This window comes from Dama dama, chromosome 5 (genome assembly GCF_033118175.1).
Source record: "Dama dama isolate Ldn47 chromosome 5, ASM3311817v1, whole genome shotgun sequence".
Lineage (NCBI taxonomy): Eukaryota > Metazoa > Chordata > Mammalia > Artiodactyla > Cervidae > Dama > Dama dama.
Window position 1 is genome coordinate 120947545 of NC_083685.1, and position 19749 is coordinate 120967293.

The following is a 19749-nucleotide window of genomic DNA, read 5'->3' on the forward strand; positions in this document are numbered from 1 at the left end:
TTTTGTTTCATCTCTGTGTTGTGACCTGTCACTCTAGTCAGGGGGTACGGTGACCAGGGTCACCCTCACATTTAGGGGTGATGGAGAGGTTCTCAAGTTCAAGACTTTCCATGTGGTGAGCTGAATTCAGAGATTCACACTGGATGCAAAATGCCTTAAGACACTCACAAAACCAGCAACATGTCAGTGGCAGCCCTGCCAACCCTCTGCTGATGTGTCTCCAGGAGCCCCCGACACGGGTTTATCCCACCTTCCACGCAGGAAACACTCCCCCCACAGCAATGCCTTTTTAGGTGCTTCCTTGTTGATGGAGTTTCGTCCTCTCCCCCACCAATCGACAGTGCTTAGGATTTCATTAGCAATAATGAGCTGCTGAAGAATAAATGAAAAAGGACCAAGGAATTGAGCAAAAAAGCCAATTTCTGTTAGATCCTATAATTGTAACTAAGCACAAGTTATAGCCTGCCAATTAACCTAGACCCACAAACGAGATGCACTGGAAGTCCTCATGAGGTTCTCGCTTCATCCCCTAAAGGCTCCGCCAGCTCAGAGGGCAGGGTGAGCCTCTTGGGAAGAAGTGCCCACGACACCCTGTTGGACGTCCCTTGCACCTCTTTAGGTGAGTCACAGGCCTTGTCCCAAAGGCAGGAGGGTTTGTGTAGAGGATGGGCATCCAGTGGACAAAGGGTGCTTGATATGGCGAGAATGGCCATCCAAGGAGGACACTGCAAATGAAACGGAGGCAAGGGGTAAAGCAGCTTTGGACAGCCTGGCCTGTGGCAGCGGTGCAAGCACTCAGCACAGTGAGCAAGGATAGCTCACTGCACAGGATAGCTCCCACACGAACCTGCTTCATCCACGGGCAGGTAAACATCACAATGAGTTATGATCCTGACGGAACCCCAAGTGGCCCTAGCACATAGAGTGGAGACCAAACACAGCCCCAGAGATGCGGACGCCGAGAGCCTGCTGCATCCAAGAGCTGGGTATTTTGACCGGAAGTCTCCAGAAAATGATGATAGGTGAAAATAATGAGACATCTTCCCCAGGAAGGTTCTCTGAGTACAGAAACCTTGGCAGCCTGTAAGACTACTGAACACAGATGTGCTGTGTTTCTTTCTAACCTTGTAACTTCAAGGTCACACCTACTTCTTGACAATGTTTCTTCTTATGGACTGTAAGGACAGTTGGGGGGAAAGTCTAAAAATTAAAACAACAGAATAGCATTAAAAAAATATTTATTTATGGCTGAGCTGGGTCTTCACTGCTGTCTGGGCTTTTCTCTAGTTGCAGCAAATGGGGGCTACTCTCTAGTTGTGGTGGCTTCTCTTGTTGCACAGCACGGGCTCCAGGTGCTGGGACTTCTGTAGTTGTGGCACGTTGGCTCAGCAGTTGGCACACAGGCTTAATTTCTCCAAGGCACGTGGGATCTTCCCAGATCAGGGATTGAACCTGTGTCTCCTGTATTGGTAGGCGGATTCTTTACCACTGAGCCACCAGGGAAGCCCCCAGAATAGCATTTTAAATGGAAAATCTCTCCAAGAAAGCTACAGAAATTAAGAACTTGTATCTACTCAGAAACAGATCTCACAGTGGTAGTGGCTGGGAATCCTGCGGAGCTATACATCTGGATTTTTTCTATTGCCATATAACTAAAGCCAGTAGCTTGTCCTGGCATAAAAAATAAACATAATTCAACCCTGCACATTCACCCTAACTGCAGCCAGGCTATGAGGGGAGCAGCCACATAGCGCTTCCTATTGGAAATGATGACATGTATGGGTCTCACCTGAACTGTATGTTTGCTAAGTTGTATTCCGAGAACAATGACTCAGACCCAAACCGTTGTACCTTGAAAAGTTATTCACAACAAAGAGGTTCTGAGGTTTCTAAAATATCTTATTCTTACTCACTTTTTGTCACCACCATCACGAGCCACTCAGGTGAAGCTCCATTTGGGAAGCAAGTGTGGTTCATTTTGGATGCTCGTAGCCTGTCCCAATTAATCTGGACAACAAGCTTTTCTAAAGTGCAAACTTGTCTGGTATGGGCATGATCTCTTTTTAAACTGCACTATTAGACTTGTTTACACAATTTTCCAAAAGTTGTGTGGTGGCATTCACCCAATGGTGGCTGGGGCTAGTGTATGAAAGACACTCTCCCTGTGAACCATCCCCTCCCACCCCAGTCTTTATCAGAAATCCAATGGCTTCAGAAATGCAAAGTAGTATTAACCATTATTCCCAGTGCAGTTTCAGGAAAGTGGTGAGAGAACAGAAGTATTTGTGGGGGTGAGCTGATGCCCAAAGAGCCTCAATCCACCCTGGGGGATGGTGACAAATGCAGGGGTGAGAGGTGTGCGCCCAGTGAGTATGACTCCTGAGGGTGAGGCTGGCCATGTCTGTCTGTCTGTAGTCTTTCCACCACCCCCTTTCCCTGCCCCCATTCCCACTCAGAGTGCTATTAATGATGTTTTTCTTTTTAAATCAAAACACACAGACACCCAATTTTTCAGCATTTCACCAACGTTGTAGCACTGCCTGGGACAGGAGAGGGGTTGACGGAGAAGAGAGGACACTGTAAGCCAACCTTCAAAGGGCCACCAGAAGTCACACTCATCAGCTGAGAAAGTCACTTAGCACTGGGGAGGGTGGAGTCAACACTGGGTGTTTTTTGAGAACACGGGCAGCTACAAACTCTGAAGTTGTGATTTACAAAAATTGCACTTGATAAAAAAAAATACTAAAATCTTATCATATATAGGAGTTGTCTGCTTCTATTTTTCAATCCTCATTAGCCAGTTTAAGTTGTGAGTAAAGGTTTCTCCCCAACCTCAAACCCTCTCCGGTAAAATATCTCTTGTCCATTTTTTTTTGTTTTAGTGAGTTTTGAGATATCTTCATATATTCTGGATAGAAGTCCTTTGTCAGCTATGTGATTTGCAAATATTTCCCCCCAAGTCTGCAGCTTGTCTTTTCTCTCTCTTAGCAGTGTCTTCCAGAGAGGAAACATTTTAAATTTTGATGGAGTTCAATTTGTCCATTTTTTTCTTTTGTGGATCATGCTTAGGGTGTCAAGTGCTATGCACACTTTAAGTCTGAGAACGTGACAGGATGAGAGCTGGCTGTTCAGACACCAAAGTCTGGAAGAGCGAGGGCCTGTGTATAGGAAAGGCTACAGAGAGATGTCCAGACACCTGGCCACCAGGCTGGCCTGACACCACCAGGTGGGAGGTGCTACCGAGGAAGCTGAAGCAAACCGAATGCCAGATTCCTCTTCAGAACTGTCTGAACAGGCCACCAGAAGTCACCTCGCTAGGAAAGAAGGTAACTCTATCACAGTTTCAATGGTTTATGTGAGAATTACATGTCTATGGTGATCTGTGGTACAGGCGATGGAGGCTCTGGCACTCAGAAATCGGGGGGAAGACCCACAGACAGAACACAGCAGCGCTGGTGGACGAGCTCTAACAGGACAGCTTCCAAACTCTGAAATCTCGTCAGGGAACTGGACCAAACAGGCCAGATGACCAGGCCGATCCAGCCCTTTCTTATTTTTCAGCTTCTCTCCATGTGATGTTTGTTTCTCAATGGCTGCCTTGTTTGTCCAGCACTTGTAAATGGTTTTCTCGGTCTTAGTCCTTATTGGAGGTGAAGCTGGCTTAGAACAGGGAGGAGCAGTTCCCCTGAGAGGAGGGGCCCTGATCAGGTCCTCCGTCTCTAGAAGTGAGTTGTGTGAGTGTGACCAGGACAGGGCAATCGTGGAGGCCGATTAACAGAGCACTCAGCACCCAGCCGCCCAGCCACCTGCTTCCTGACAGCACTGACCCCTGGAGCATGGGCCCCCCAGCAAAGACGAGAACAGGGACACGAGACCACCAACGCGCTCTCCCCACCATGTAACCCTGAGAGCACCAGAGCTCCGATGTGGAGAAAATCAGCAGCTGCACCTGCCCAGAGCAGCATGACTTTGAAAAGAAGCACAGGTGCACTCTGTACTACACACTGGGGCGGAGAGACCTGAACCCTCCTGAGCCTTGTGACCGTGACACATGGTCCCTGCCCTGGCCGAGCCAGCACAGCCAGCGCCCCGAACACCACCCTGCTGCCGGTACCAACCCCAACCTCAACTCCCGCTGCTTCCCTCCCGGCCTGCAGGGCCCATCTATCAGCGCCTCCCTGCACTCAGCCTCGGCCAGCACTGCCTTTCCAGCAATGGCTTTGAAATCTCCTCAACTGTGGGTCAGTGGAAACTAAGACCCACTCTAAGCAGAAGGACCACAGGCCTTCCTGTTTGTCCTGCTGGCACTGATGAATGTCACGCTAATTCTTTCTTGTCACAATATCCCATTTTGCTTGTGGACAAAAGCATCCTGAAGTAAATGCAGTGACCAGTCACATGATTTCCTTAGACATTTATCCAAAATTTAATGAAAGGAATTATACTCAATGAATTGTTTGCAGGTATCCTAATTATATTTTGTTGGTTCTTTCTTTTCAATTTATTTGTACCTATATTTTACATATCTATATTTTTATTAAAAAAACAAGATGGAAAAAAATCAGTTCCTTATCATTGCTCCTCCCTGCTTCTTGCTCCAAATTCCACTTTCCTACCCAGAGTGGAGTGCAAATATATTATTTCATGTCTTGTTGATATGTATTCACACACACAGAGTTATGCACTGTTCGGCAGCCCATGGTGGGTGTCATGTCAGTCTCTTAACAACAGGCCACTCCCTGTTGATGCAAGTGTAGCCACCACACTCTGTATTCTCCCGTGGGGAGTGCATGTGATCGATTCCACAGTGCCCTTACGGCAGGCGTTCAGGCATAATATTCTTGTGCATTTCCCCTGACACACAGGCAAGTTGTCTTCCAGGAGAGAAACCTAGAAGATTTGCTTTTTCTACCTGAGGTTAAAAATTAAAATCAGGTCTTTCTGCTTTACCACACGATTCTGTACATCAAGACTTAGGGAACAGTTCGTGTGTTAATTCTAGAAGAAATGGGGTTCAGAGCAGAAGCGTTAGGAACTACCTAGGTGAATCGGGATGAATGAAATGAACACGCAAACAAATAAACATAAGATGCAGGTCAAGTTTACAGCTGTGAGATGGTGTACTGACCCAAAGAGGCTCAAGACAGAAGCAGACAAGCAGGCCCCAGGACCTGGAAGGACAAGGAGAGGCCAAGCAACCACCACACATCATGAAGGACCCCTCTTGCCGGGACCACCACACCTGCCTTAGATAGAACGTAAAACTGGGTTTACATTCCCCCCTAAGTAGGGGGAATGGAAGGTTGCAGAGCGTGAAAGGGAAAGTTGAGGAACATGAGGGAGATGCTAAGCCATGATCTGACTGTTGCAGTTGAGGATCAGAGTGATCTCTATGTGCAGTGACTGGTCTGTATGTGTAACGATATATTCATTTTTGCTTTGGTTCAGTGTCGAGAGTATTTTTAAATGTTCAAAAGGATTCAGCTTGTACTCTTTTCCTTTTAATATGGCCCAAATTTAGCGTGTCCTATGTAACAATCACAAACAAGGCCTTAATCAGAGAACAAAAGAACACATGAAAGGGAAACATCTGTGCTGACAAGAAGTACTTCTGAGAACCGAGAGTGAAAAATGGAGACTCCCCTTCACACCAGAAGCCACAGTAGCGTAAAAATCTGACTTACTTTTCTATCAAATCCAGTGTGACTCCAGGCACCAGACTAACGCATTTCTGCATGCAGAACCTGCGGAGAAAGAGAAGACAGTGAATCACAGCAATGGGATATGTGATGGGAGAATACAACAGTCCCAGAGAAAAAGCAAAGAGAGGAAGGGGGCCATGGGGATTGCCACAGTGAAAAGGTAAACTCAGATTTTCTTAATTCTGTCAGCTCTTAGGTTTATGAAGAAAATCTCCCTGCAGCCTCTCAAAGAGGCAGGAACACTGAGCTGCAACTGGAGGTCTTCAGTGGAAGGAGAGAAACAAGTCTGCGGGTGGTGAGGCAGATCCCCACTGTGGGGGGCTGGGGGTGGGTCCTCGTGAATCACGGACAGAAAGCTTCCACCTAGATGATAGAACAGGCTCCACTTTTCCATTTTTCCTTCTTAAGCAAGTAAACCTGGAGAGAGTGATGGAAGGATCAGTGAACCACCCCCAGGCACACAAAATAAATTTGTGGGAGAAGACAAAGAAAAGTGAATTCAATTATATCATTTTAATTATCATAAAATCATAGGAGCTGTGAGACTTAATCTTTGCTGCAGAGCCATCCTGGAGGGCTGGGCAGGGTGGGGGTGGGGTGGGAACTGGGACTGGGGGACTGGCCAGGCGTCATCTAATTTGTGTGCACTGACAGGAGGTCGAAGACCATCTCTTCCTTCCTATCAGGGCTATTGGCACGCGGCAGGACAGAATCAATGGTCATGAAGAGTGAAAAAGCAACTTAGCATTGGTCATAGGAGAAATGTAAAACATTTAATTCATCTGCTTTAAAAATTAAGAACAAATAACCCCCTCTATGAAAAGAGCAGCAGGCACAGAGCAAATACACCCACAAAATGCATTTCCGCATCACTAGATGGATGTGAGACGTGGAGGAAGGTTGGAGAAAGTCAGTGTGCTCATGGGAGGGGATGAATACAAGGACCAGGCCACATTCAGGGCACATGGAGTGAGAGGTGTACAGTGGATGGGTAAGGATGAGGGAGAACGACAAGGAGATAGAGATCCAGAGATCGGAAGACGACAGACAAGGCCAAGACGACAGCGTCTGGTGTGCAACTGGCTCCTGACATGTGGCCCTCCAGCTGGGATGGGGGAACCCTGAGCACCCAGCCCTGCCAGCCTCACGGCCTCAGCAAGCAACACCTTGCTCAGCCACAGAGGAAGTTACATTCCTGGCTGTGGCCGAGCTGGCCGGTGCTCTCCATTCACACAGCAGCAGAAACACGAATGAGACAGAGCCTGTCTCCCTTGGGGACAAGTGGCTGGGCTGCCCAGATGCTTCACCGGGCCAGTCAGTCCATCTGGACAAATCCTCCTGTTTCCTTCCCTGTCGGTGAGCTCTGCCCACCCGCTCCCACACATCACTGCAACCGTCCACAGGCAGCTCTGACAGTGGCTCCATGTGAATCAGGATCTTTCCATGGATGAAAATGGTCTACAGGAAATGCACTTTTCAGTCCAATTCTGAGGCCTATGCAAACAGGACTGCTCTGTTGTTTTTTTTTTCTCTGTAACATGCTTACTTGATTGGACCTCGGCATTCCTATAATGACAGAATAGTCTGTACCAGACTAATCCTTTTGTCAATAACAACAGTGAGCTCTGGATAAAATATAAAAAGCAACCACTTGAAAGCATCAAAGAGCAAACAAATACAGGCAGAAAGGGAAGGTACGACCCTTACAAGAAGAGTAACAGCACAAGGTCCACCTCAACCAGTTTTTCCCACACATGCTCCCCAATTCACAAAGCATCAGGGACATAACTCAACCGGAAGGAGATCAGAACCCCAGAGCTTCGGGGGAAGTCTTAGGAAGGAGCCAAATTCAGCGAGCAAGCTCTCCTGGGATCCTGGGCTGGCCTGGGCACAGCACAGGCATGGGACCAGACCCCAAGGAGCCCCAGGGACATAAGAGCTGAAGGGCACTGAGCAGAGGTTTCCATACCTGCTCCCCAGCAGATGTGCACACAGACAGGGAGAGCCAGTGCCACATTAGGGGGCTATGAACACCTGGGGCTTTCCACTGTGGGGTGCGGCCTGAGTTACAACCATGGTTCAGGATACAGAGCTGCACCCTGCAAACTAGGAGCAAAGTCAAAGATGACCAATCCTATAGCTGAGAGACCACAAGGTCAATTAAACCATCTACAAGAACAGCTAAACCAGAGGAAGTTAGCAGAATACAGACTTTCTCAGTGTCTCATTCACAATGGAAAGTACTCTAATCTAAAATCAAGAGAAAAATAGTTAATAAAACTAGATTCATTGTTGACCACATTTTTTATTTAGACTTTATAAAAATAACTTATAAACTGGGAAATAAGTATTATCATAAATCTGCTGGAAATATAAAGTTAAGGAAATTAAAAACAGGGACACTATGCAACTTTAAAATATGCATGATATGGTATGAGCAGCATGGATGAACCAGTGACTGATAGTCCACAAAACTGTACATCAGCCTGTATTCATTCCCTTTGCACTAGAACTACATGAGGCAAAATCAGAGACAATAAAAATGGCTCGACAATTCCGCAAAGCTGGATATTAGTAATTATAACAATAAACAGCAGCTGGCAGTCATTTAGTGCTGACTACTTTGTGCTGGTTGCTGGAGCTCATCGACAGGCTGGGCCACTCTTGACTCCTCTCTGTCCGACTCGCCCTCTCTGAACTGCGGGGGAAGTTACACAGCACCTGACCACTGCTCACCACCTGCCTGCTGACCCTCCAGGCCGGGCTTCTCAGTCGGGCACTAAGGACACTGGGGCCAGATCATTCTCTGCTGTGGGGGTGGCATCCTAGCCTCTACCCGTGAGATGCCAGCAGCACCCCATCCCAACTGTGACAACCGTTAGGTCTCCTGACGCTGCCTAATGTGCTTCACCTCCTTGAGGACACAGCCCCAGGCCAGGCCCCAGCATCCCCCACATTTTCCAGAATAGTCTCTCTGCTTCCTTTCTTGCCTGTGCTCCCTATTTCTCTCCCAGGAATTCTCTACCAGGCAGCCACAGCGAGCCTTTTATGAGGAAATATGGGGATAAATCATTTCCTCTTGACCCTCCAGAAGCATCTTGCCATGCAGGATGAAATGAGGGTGCTTGCCTAGCCTCCCAAGGCCCTGCCCTGGGCTTCCAGTCACTGTTCTGACTTCACTTCCTCACTCTCACTCTGCTTATCCAGTTCCAGTCACCCTGACACACTTTCTCCTCCTTCCATCTGCCAGCCCCACCTCAGGGCCTTTGCACAGGTTGCTCCCTCTTGCCCCAGATAACTGGAAGGTTTACTCCTGTGTTTTACTCGGATTTCTTCTACGTTCCCTGACCAGCCTAAGAAAATAGCACCTTCATTCTCTACTCGTGTACCGTGCTTTTTAAAAATAGCATTTCTTGCTACCTTATTATATATTTCTGACTGCTTGTCTTTATCATAGAAGATAAGCTCGATGAGGACAAGGACTTCTCCTATTTTGTTCATCAGTGTGTCGCCAGTACTTAGAAGGGTGCCCTAACATATAGTTCTGATACTCCATAAATGTGTCAACAAGTGAATATGGTATAAGATTGATTCCTAATATTTCATATATCTTTTTTTTCCTGTTGCTCTTGCAAGTGATTGGCTTCAAGATTTTTATGAAGAACAAATTAATGGATGCTAAAAAGAAAACTCGACTCTGTAACTTTGTAAACTGTCATATGACTGCTGGATGCTATTGTTTCTGAGAATGGAAATATACTAAATTTTTTTCCAATTAGAAAAAATCCCAAACATTTATCATAAAAATTAAAAGTACAGAAAATTACAAGTAAAAATTACCCCCACATCTAAGATAACTATTAACACTTTCATATCTACCTCTTACAGAAAACTGAACCATGCTGATTTATTTTGTGCTGGGATAAAATAAAATCAGTCCCTGGAATAGCCCAAACAATACAGATGATGGAAAAGTGGAGTTGGTCCTGCAGCCCAATCCTACTTCCGACTGCCCCTCTGCATCCAGACTATGCCCAGCACATGTGTACAATCAATCTACACTTGGGTTTTGTTCAGCTTTTGTTTCTTACCATAAGAGAATTTGCCATACACACTACAGCTTTCCCCTCACCCCCAGTATTTTCCAACGTTCAACAAAGTTGAAAGAATTTTAGAGTTAAGCTCCTGGATCCCACCACCTAGGCTCCACCATCAGCATTTGATTAATTTGCTTTATCACATTTCTGCTTCTCCATCCATCAGTGCATCTCATTTTTCATGAGACAGAGGAAGTGGTATACTTACTTCCCTTTAAATTCTTCAGCACACAAACCAACGTTCAGTATTTGCTCATTGTTTCTTATCTTTTGACGTAATTTTACATACAATGATGTGCACACATCTTTAACTGTTCATTCATTGGGTTTTGACAAATGCATGTGCCTGTGTACCCAAGCTCCTACAGGGACTACTACCAACATCCCAGGGAATTTTCTTTCACCCTTTCTCAGCCAATTCCTACTTCCTCCCATTGCCCCCAGGGGCAAATACTGCTCTGATTTTTCCACTGATTTTTACTCCTCAGTTCTAGAGTTTCATATACAAGGACTCATTGAGTATGTACTTTTGTATAAGACCTCTTCCAGTCAGCATGATGCTTTAGGTATTTATCCATGCTTTCGCTGGTTTCATGAATTGACTCTGCTCCCCTGCTGACTGGTATTCCATTATATGAAAAGACTGTAGTTTATATGTGCTGTTCTGTAACTTACCCTTGTATATCATGGACAATATAAAAGCTGATGCACAGAACATTGTTTCTCATGAACATGAGTGTGCTGTCCTCAAGATGTACTTGTAGCAATGAAACTGCCTGATGAATGGGTACACCTATTGAATGACCAGCCATTGTCTGATGGCTCTCCAGAGGAAAGTATCATTTACTGTCACATCAAAGCTGAATATATCCACTTTTTAACTTCTGGAAAATACTGTGTTTATCAACATAAAAGAAAAACAACCATCTGTCCTACTGATAGGTGAGAAATGACACATCATTGGAATTGCTTTGATTATTATTGAGGTTAAATGCCAGTGAATAATTTTTCTGGTTCTTTGTATTTTTCTTTGGCTTATTGACTGTTTATGCCCTTCTTATCTTATTAATTTTAAAGTGTTTTATACATTAACAAAACTGACAGTGGCTTTGTTATGTATTACACAATTTCCCCCAATTCATAATTTTTTTAAAGTTTTGTTTTTTGCTTTCTTTGCCATACAAAACTTAGAATTAGTATTAAATAAAGCCTATCACTTCCTTTATAGCTTTTTAATTCTCCTAATAATTTTTCCAGTACTTTTGTGTTTTCTTTTTCACATTTAAAACCTCAGTATATTTGGAATTTATTTTATCATGGTAAGAGGTAAGGATTAGAAAAATTTCAAATGCTTAGCCCTGTGTTCCAAAGAATATTGAGTAATTCACTCTTTTTCCAAATGATAAATTCTTAAATAGATTCTGTTTCTGGAACTGTACTCTGCTCCATTGACTCGAATGTCTGCTCTTTTTCTACCTGAACCTTCAAAATGTATTTTAATAACTAGTAGTTTCCTTTCACAAATCTTATTTAAAAAAAAAAAAATTTCTATGGGTATTCTCAAACATTTATCCTTCTACTTGACCTTTAAAATCACTTTATCTATATGTGTCAAGTTTATGATTTAATTTATGGAGAATTTATATCCTTAATCTTCTGGCTCTCACCATGTAATAATAATGTGGTCAATTCCTTCATTTATTCAAACATCCTTTCATATTAATCGGTAAAGTTTTATGGAATTTTCTATACAAATGTCCAATACACTCTGAGTTCATTTATGTTGTGTCATTGTTACTGTTGCTACTGTGAATCAGGTTTATCTTCCTTCCCCAAATTTCCTTGCTATTTTTAATATATAAAAAGGGTAACAGTTTTAAGGAAATTGTGAAGTATATCATATATGAAGAGTATATAAGATACAAATGTGAGTTTAAGGACTAATAAAGTAAATGTAAGCACCACCCAGATTAAGAAATAGCACACTACAAAATCTAAAAGATTCCATGTGTCCCCACCATGGTATCTGCTACCATCCCCTCCCCAGAGGTAGCCTGAACTTTTATGGTTTATGATATTGATCTATGTTCACTTAGTAATCAGTCACTTTGCTGAATGTTATTGCTAATAATTTTCCAATGGTTTTTATTGTGTAAAGTTAAAATTCAGACCAGACATAAATAATGCAAATTTGCCTCTCTTTAGAATATGTACACTTTCACTTTGTTTTTGCACCTAATTATTATGTTGACTAGCATTTCCAGAAGTTGTTAGATGAATCACACTTAGTATACATCCCCCCTTTGTTCTAATTACATTAATGAAACACAGTATCGAAGCATTAGTGCAGGATGATAGCCGCTAGTTGAAAAGAAAATTTCTCTTATGTAAAAGGAAGTATTCTTCTATTTTTATTATAAGGTTTTATTAAAATTCATTTTTAATTTTATCAAGTAACTATTCTCCTCTCACCCATTAAGATGATGAATTATATTAATAGGCAGCCTAACAGAAAGTCATCAGAGCAGTCCTGGAATGATTCTCACTTGGCCAAAGTTTTTTGTTCTCTTATTATACTGCAGGATGCTAAGTGCTAATATTTCATTTTGAATTCATCTGCACTGTTTGTCTACGCACATGTGTGCATGTGTATACACACTACCTTTGTCAGGTTTGGTACCTCAATCATGGTAACTTTATAAGGAAAAAGAGAAAATTTATACTTACTGAAATATGGCTTATGTTAACACACTGCTTTGTTACCAAGTGTTCTAGTCCATATTTTAAGGATAATTATCTGCATGTTGAATCTTCACCATTTTATTTTTCTTGCTTCTCACTATTTTTTTTACTGCTTTCTGTTTCCTGTACTTCTACTTCTGACCAATTTTAAGGTCACAAACTTTAGAACTAAATTTGATTTCTTAAACTTTTTCTTTCTCTTTGCTGGTTCTCTTTGCATCTGGATGTAATGTTTTATCAATCTCCATATTTATTCATTTTTTTCCAGACTCCATTTTTCTGCAACTTCATTGAGGATACAAAGCTCACACTGTCTCCTTTCTGGAGCCCTCTTTGACCACAACTGAATTTAGGCTGATGAGGTGATTCAGGGTGGGAGCCAGTCACTAGAAAGACCAAACACTGGATAACAGATGGGAACTTCCAGCCACATGTTGACCGCCAACCTCTGACCTCAGGAGGGAAGGGGGCTAGAGACTGAGTTCTACAAAGAATTTTGAACAAAGGGATTCAGAGCGCTCCCAGGCTGGTGCTCCGTGGAGGTGCAGTGCCTTTCGCTTTCTCCCACACAAAGGTGACCCTGTCCTCCAGCGAGAAAGACGAGCTCTCAGCCCTCCCTGTGCAGGTTCAGCCTGCACCTGGCTCAGAGCTGGGAGACCCAGGGCAGGAAAGGACCCGCGGGACCGGATCCCCACTCTGAGTGTTACTCAAAGTTTTTGATTTCAGTCCCCAAAGTGCCGCCTGCTTTCTGCAGTCCTCAGGTAGCTGCGTTCTGAGCAGAGGCTGTACTGAGCACGGCCACGTCCTTCTCAGGGGCTGGCACTGGGGTTTCCACGGACGGTAATGCCGAGGAAGCTTCACACATCAGACTATTTTAACCAAATCCTTCTGAACATGAAAGTGCACTGCCAGAGATGTCAGGCTTTTAAGGAGTTTTGGGAGACAGCCCAAAGTGGCAGTACGCTATTAAAATAAGACAAGCAAGTTCCTTGACATTTCATTTAATCTAGCAGGTTAAAAAAACAAACAAAAAACCTACATGAAATAGTGTGTCAATTATCTGGTATTTGAAGCTAAATTTAAAAGTATGCCATGTGTATTATTAGGGGGGAAAAAGCAGAAGAGACTTTTCTAATTTATAACCTTTAAATAACTATCACTTTTAAATGTACAGAATTCTCCTCAGGAGCTTCTAGGCCAGTAACCAGGACAAGACACAAATGAGGTTCAGGAGTCAGCTGTCTGAGCTGCTGTCAGCTTCAGAGGCAAGCCAGCTAAAGGGAAAACTAATTATTTCATTAGACAGAGAAACGCACACTACCACCTATTCTGAGTTTCCTGCCAAAGGACAGAATGAGCTGACCCCATCTGTCTTGTTCGGAGGGCCAGAGACTCAAGGATATCCCAGGGGTTCCTTAAGTACCTGCCCGGTGAAAGCAGAGGGAACTTTCAAGGGAACAGTGCTAATTCCACAAGGGTGCTTTCATTTTGGTTCAGAAGAGATGAAAAGGTCAAGACAATTGCAGTCACAAGAAGAAAAGTCTTTTTAAAAATGCGTATTTAAGTATTGATGGGTAGATAGCATAATGTCTATAGTTTACTAAAAATAGCCATAAAAAGAAAATGATAGAGCAAGTAACAATTATAAGATTTGGGGTTACGAGTACAAGGGAGTTTGCTTTATTATTCTCTTGACTGTTGTGTAGAATGGCTGAAAATTGCCCTGTAATGAAAAGTAAGTGAAGAGAGAAAGAGAGGGTCAAAGCAGGTGATCCTGTCTATGAGTCAATGTCAGGAAAACGTTCCAAGGAACCATCTTTTCTCAAAACTTGAGCAGTTTGTTTCTATTTTTGAAGAAAGTCAAGATGTAGAGTGGCTCCCAGCCCCTCCCAGCCCAGCTCATCCCCATCGTCATTAGCAATGAAGCCCCTGAGCCGATTGGCAAAAGCAGAAAGCAACCCTCTCTCTTCAAAGGGCAGCTCTCTTCCATACAGGTGATGCTCATGACCCCCAACCACAAGCCACAGGAAAAAGACGGAGCACACAACAAGCTTCCATACATTTCTTCCAAACTTTCTGGGGCCTGTTTCCATGGAATTCACCGGGTAAAGTTAGAATTCTGCTTGTTTGGGACAGCCTCACATGTTCCAGCCTCCTCAGCCTAATTCAGATCTTAAGGTGTAATTTTACCTGATAAGCTGAAAACAAAGACTGTATTTACGCTGCCTACGGACAAAGCCAAGGAATGAATGCACACAAACCTAACTGGGGGGAGCTGGCAGTCAAGAAGGGGTGACCACAGAGGACAGGCATTTTGAATGGAACACAAAGAACCCCAATCCTCTCACTCAATAACCCCTCCGTGAGCCCCACTGCATAGTTCTGATTTAGCAGGCGTCTTCATGAGCCAGCAGAGCTGAGGAAAGGCTGAGAGGCGGTGGCGGAGCCTGCCGTCCCCTGGGAATGTGGCTCTCTAGTATCTATATTAATATAAAAGGAAAACAGGGCTGAATGACTGAAGGGAGTGTTTGCCAGTAAACACACCTGTTTACTCTCATACAGAGCAGCTGGGCCCTCATCTGTCCTTATGTAGGATGTAGGATGGCCCCATAGCAGACCCAGAAAGTTAAATTTATGTAAAATTAAATGATTATTTTAAATTAAAGAGCCAAACACCACTTAAGTTACACCCTTCCATCATATTCATTATTATCTTTTTCTTGCCGCCTGATGGGCTCTTTCTGTATTAAGAAGCTACGTCCTTGACCCCTGATCTTCTGTCTACATCTGAAAGTTCACTCCAAGGGTCAGCTTACGCCCGTGTGCACAAGGATGAAGAAAATCGAGGTGAACAGAGGCCACCCCTACCCCAGTGATGAGGAGGGCGGTGCTGTAGCACCAAATTCCGTACCACCTATCATTCAAGTGACAACTTCAAGAGAGCTGACCCTATTTAAAAACACAGGCCCATGATACGCTGAGAGCAGCAGTACTTGTGAGCTACATGGCGACCTGCGTGGATCATTTTAGAACCAGTCAGTCCCCATTACAGAGAACTGAAGCTGATGTCACTGCAGAACTCTGAAGTCCCGGCACGTCTGGTGGCCCCGAGCCAAGCCCTGATTCTTCTCCAGATACAAGTGAGAGGAGAAATCGGCTGGAAGGAATTTTAAGCAGTACTGGAGACCAAGATGAACCATGCAGTGTCACACTCCTTCCACAATCAAAAGATACAAACAAACCCCCCCAGCGCGTTACAGACGCTTTACTGGAGTAACGCAGACATTCATTTCTCTTCCTGCCTCTGTAACCAACAGACGACTCCCTGCCCTGGAGAGCCGGGGGCTGGGTTAGAAATTCAGACAATTGTGATGTGCATGCCTGGTCAGTTCAGACCCTGTCACTGGATTCCCATCATCAGTGAGGCCATGCTCCAACCCAAGAGAGAACCCACACTTTTCAGCTGCAGCCCACTTCCCACCCGCCAAGTGCATGACAAAACCCATGCTTAAAAATGGCCACAGCAGAGCCTCTTTGGAATAAGCCCCAGGTGTTTTAAACCTGGAAGGTTCTTACTGTTAAAAAATCCTGCATTCTCTGACTCAGTCCCTAGGTTTAACTCCTAAATGATTCCTAGGAGGAGAACACAACATGGAAAAGAGGCAAAGGTTTGGTATTTCAGGACAGAAGCTGTGAGCTGAGCTGAGACTATGATGAGAGATGTCTGGGCAACCCTGAGCAACCCCCCTTCCACATCCCTCTAACCTCAGTCTGCTCAGCAGCATCTCCAGGGGTTCAAGGAAGATTAAGATCAGGACCAAGTCATTAATGAAGTAACTTCTGTGGTCAGACAGCTTATATATTGGCTATTATTATTATTATTCCTATTTCATGTGGGAGAAAGCTGAGGATCAGAAGGTTCTGAAATCACCCAATGACAAGGCCAAGTGTACAGACATGTGCCACAGCATTCCCACGGGGGCTAAGGCCACTAGACCCAAACTCCCAAATAATGTACCTTGCACTCCTCCTGACAATTCAATGCATCGTCTCAAACTTGATCAGGGAAAGCAGAAAGAAAAAAGGGAACAAGTGTAAGATGAAAGCTTATAAAGAGAGAGACTCCTTGGCCACAGGCGGAGTGGGAGCCACCAGGTAGGGTGAGTGGTACAGCCGACTCTGGAGAGAACTGACTGAAGTGCCTGTACATCCCTGTGTAACAGGTAAAACAGAGGCAGCAGAGAAGTAGCTTCAACAGCAAACAAATGGGAGGTGTGCACATCTCAGGTCTGGTTTTAGTTCAGCCTGTGCTCTTTCATAAAGGCCAACAGCCTTGCAGGAAATACTAGAGCCAAGTCTCTCCTTCCCGGGCTTCCTAGGTGGTGCTAGTAAGAAAGAATCCACCTGTCAATGCAGGAGATGCAAGAGACGGGTTCAATCCCTGGGTCAGGAAGATCCCCTGGAGTAGGAAATGGCAATCTGTTCCAGTATTCTTGACGGGAAAGTCCCACGGACAGAAGAGCCTGGGGCTGCAGAGAGTCGTACATGACTGAGTGACTGAGCACTCCTGCCCGCCTGGACCACAGCTGACATCCCAGCTGCATGAGTTTGGCCTTGTTGTTGTTCAGTTGCTAAGTTGTGTCTGACTCTTTGCGACTCCATGGACCGCGGCACACCAGGCTCCCCGATCCTTCACTATCTTTAGGAGTTTGCTCAAATTCATATCCATTGAATCAGTGATGCTATCTACCTATCTCATCCTCTGCCGCCCTGTTCTCCTGCCTGTGATCTTTCCCAGCATGAGGGTCTTTTCCAAAGAGTTGGCTCTTTGCATCAGGTGCCCAAAGTATTGGAGCTTCCGCTTCAGCATCAGTCCTTCCAATGAACATTCAGAGTTGATTTCTTCACAGTCCAAGGGACTCTCAAGAGTCTTCTTCAGCACCACAAATCAAAAGCATCTTTGGCTCTCAGCCTTCTTTATGGCCCAACTCTCACATTCATACATGGCTACTGGAAAAACCATAGCTCTGACTATATGCATTTTTGTTGGCAAAATGATGTCTCTGCTTCTTAATACACTGTCTAGGTTTGTTATAGCTTTCCTTGGTCTACAGCCTATGCAGTTGTCTTCCTTAGGATTTAAATCTTCCTGGTTTTTAGGTCTCCTATTTAAAGTTGGACCAACTTTGTACAACCAGCCCCATCCTCTTCCTGTCCTTTCTAACACCTAAGCTCTCCCTATGTGGTTTTCTGCACTCATATCTCCAATCACACCAAGGAAAAGGAAACCCAAATACGCTTCCAAACATTAATAGCACTGACATGATTTTAATTCTTATGAGATAAATATCAATTAAGTATACCATGATAAGCACCCGCTATTCCAGCTGCTTTATGAACTGTAAGTCTGTGCCCATTAACTTAGCAGCAGGTGGACACAAGAACATTGCTGGTCTGAGGACTGTGTGGGGAACAGGCAGAGGCACGAGGCCAGGGCAGGTTTCCCATGGCAGACCAAGCCTGGCACCGCTGGGTCAGGTGTAGGGAAGGAAGCCCAGACATTCCATCAGCTTCTCTGGGTTCTCACAGTATTAAATCCACCAGAAAAACAGTTCCCGAGGATGGAGGAGCCCTGCTGAGAAACTGAGCCAATTCCTGGCATTCTGGCAGCAAATGAGTGAATTCAGGTTGATTTTCCAATTACCTTTTAGATGTAAATTGTGTTCTTTAACATGCCCGATACACAATCTGTCCTTGGACTCCCAAGCCAAGTAGGAAGCTTGGAAATCACTCCACGAGGGTGTTCATTGAGTTAATCTACTTGTATTCATGGGTTCTGGTTTAGGTGTCAGGTCAGTGGCCGTAGGAGGGTAACATTCAGCCTCTGAACTCTCAATTGTTTCCTCTCTGAAAGATATCTACCTTCTAGTCTACAAATGTTTGCCTATTAAACACAAGAGGAACATTAAAACAGCAACTAACTTAAAGCCAACATCCATTTCCTAAGTGATACATCTTCCCTCGAAAAGAGCATCTGATCCTCAGCCCCTCTGCCCCTCGCTTCCTTAACACAGTTCATGCCTGTGTGGCCTTCCCTTTCTCAAGGTAGCCCGGTGCCTTCTGGCTGTTACTCCAGCGGCTCTAGAACTGCCTTGGGTGACCGAGGACTTCTTAACTAACTTCAAGGCCTCTCCCAATCCTCAATCCTGAAGGGTCGCTGGAGGGTGTGGGGGTCTGGCTGCCCTCTCCCCTCACTCCCTCTGGCCAACTTTCCTGCTACATTTGGACTTGAAGAACCCAGCACATCCTCTACGAGCAACCTCAACTGCACTGAAACCCTGGTGATGGACCCCAGTGAAACAACTCCTTCAGGAGGAGCTTGTCTCATCTCACACAACTGCAGAAGCCTCCTGAGCCTAAAACAAAGTGACAACAACTGACCCTCCCCGAGTCAGCAAGGACCCCACCCTCCCCACCTGACCGAGTCCGCTCTACTCTCTTCCTTCTCTCCAGGCCTTCAGACCTCCTCTAACTGGAAAGCCTCCATCCCACTCCACCTCCGCCTCCCCTTTTTTTTCAGTAGGAAGAAGGCATCAGAAGGCCCTGAAAAGCCTTTATGAGTCACCTCTGCAAACCCTGCTGCTCTCCACTTGGGCAGTGGGTCGGGCTAGGGAGAGGCTAGCTGGGAACGCCCAGGTGTCCTGAGTTTGCCTGCACCCACCTGAGGGCCGCTGCTATAGCCACCTCCAGGTCTTGCCCACCCCGGGAGTGCTCTGTGCCTCCGGATGCCCATTTCCAGCGGCACCCAACTCTATTTTGATCCACGTACATGTCTCCTGAATCAGCCATCATGCTCCTGCAGGGGAGAGATCAACCTGTCTCACTGGCTTTGGAGACAGGACCCTCGACCTGGCACCACACCCCTGGAACAAGGTCCTATGGAACAGTCCACCTTCCAGCTGCAATCCACGACTCCACACTCCACTGCTTTTCAGTCACCCATCTTCCCTCAGTCCTCAGGGTCCCCGACACATGGGATGCTCTGTTACCATAGAGACCAGCAGTGACCATCAACTCAGGTGCAGCCTCCTCCTCCTCCTTTGAGTCAGACGTTATGATCCCCACCCCCCAGGAAGATGCTGGCTGCCTCCACAGTGAGCAGAGGAGTCTCATCCTCTTCTCTAGCCCTAAGAGGTGGAGAAGAGGTG

The 19749-nt window shown here is 45.1% G+C and overlaps 1 protein-coding gene across 2 annotated transcripts in view; it reads right to left on the bottom strand.

Moving 5' to 3' along the window:
- Positions 1-19749, bottom strand: part of RPTOR (regulatory associated protein of MTOR complex 1) — a 318946-nt gene that overhangs the window by 122662 nt on the left and 176535 nt on the right. For both annotated transcript variants that reach the window (XM_061144572.1, XM_061144571.1), the window contains exon 7: positions 5685-5744. In XM_061144572.1, coding sequence (XP_061000555.1) covers positions 5685-5744 — 60 coding nt within the window. The remainder of the gene's footprint in view (positions 1-5684; positions 5745-19749) is intronic.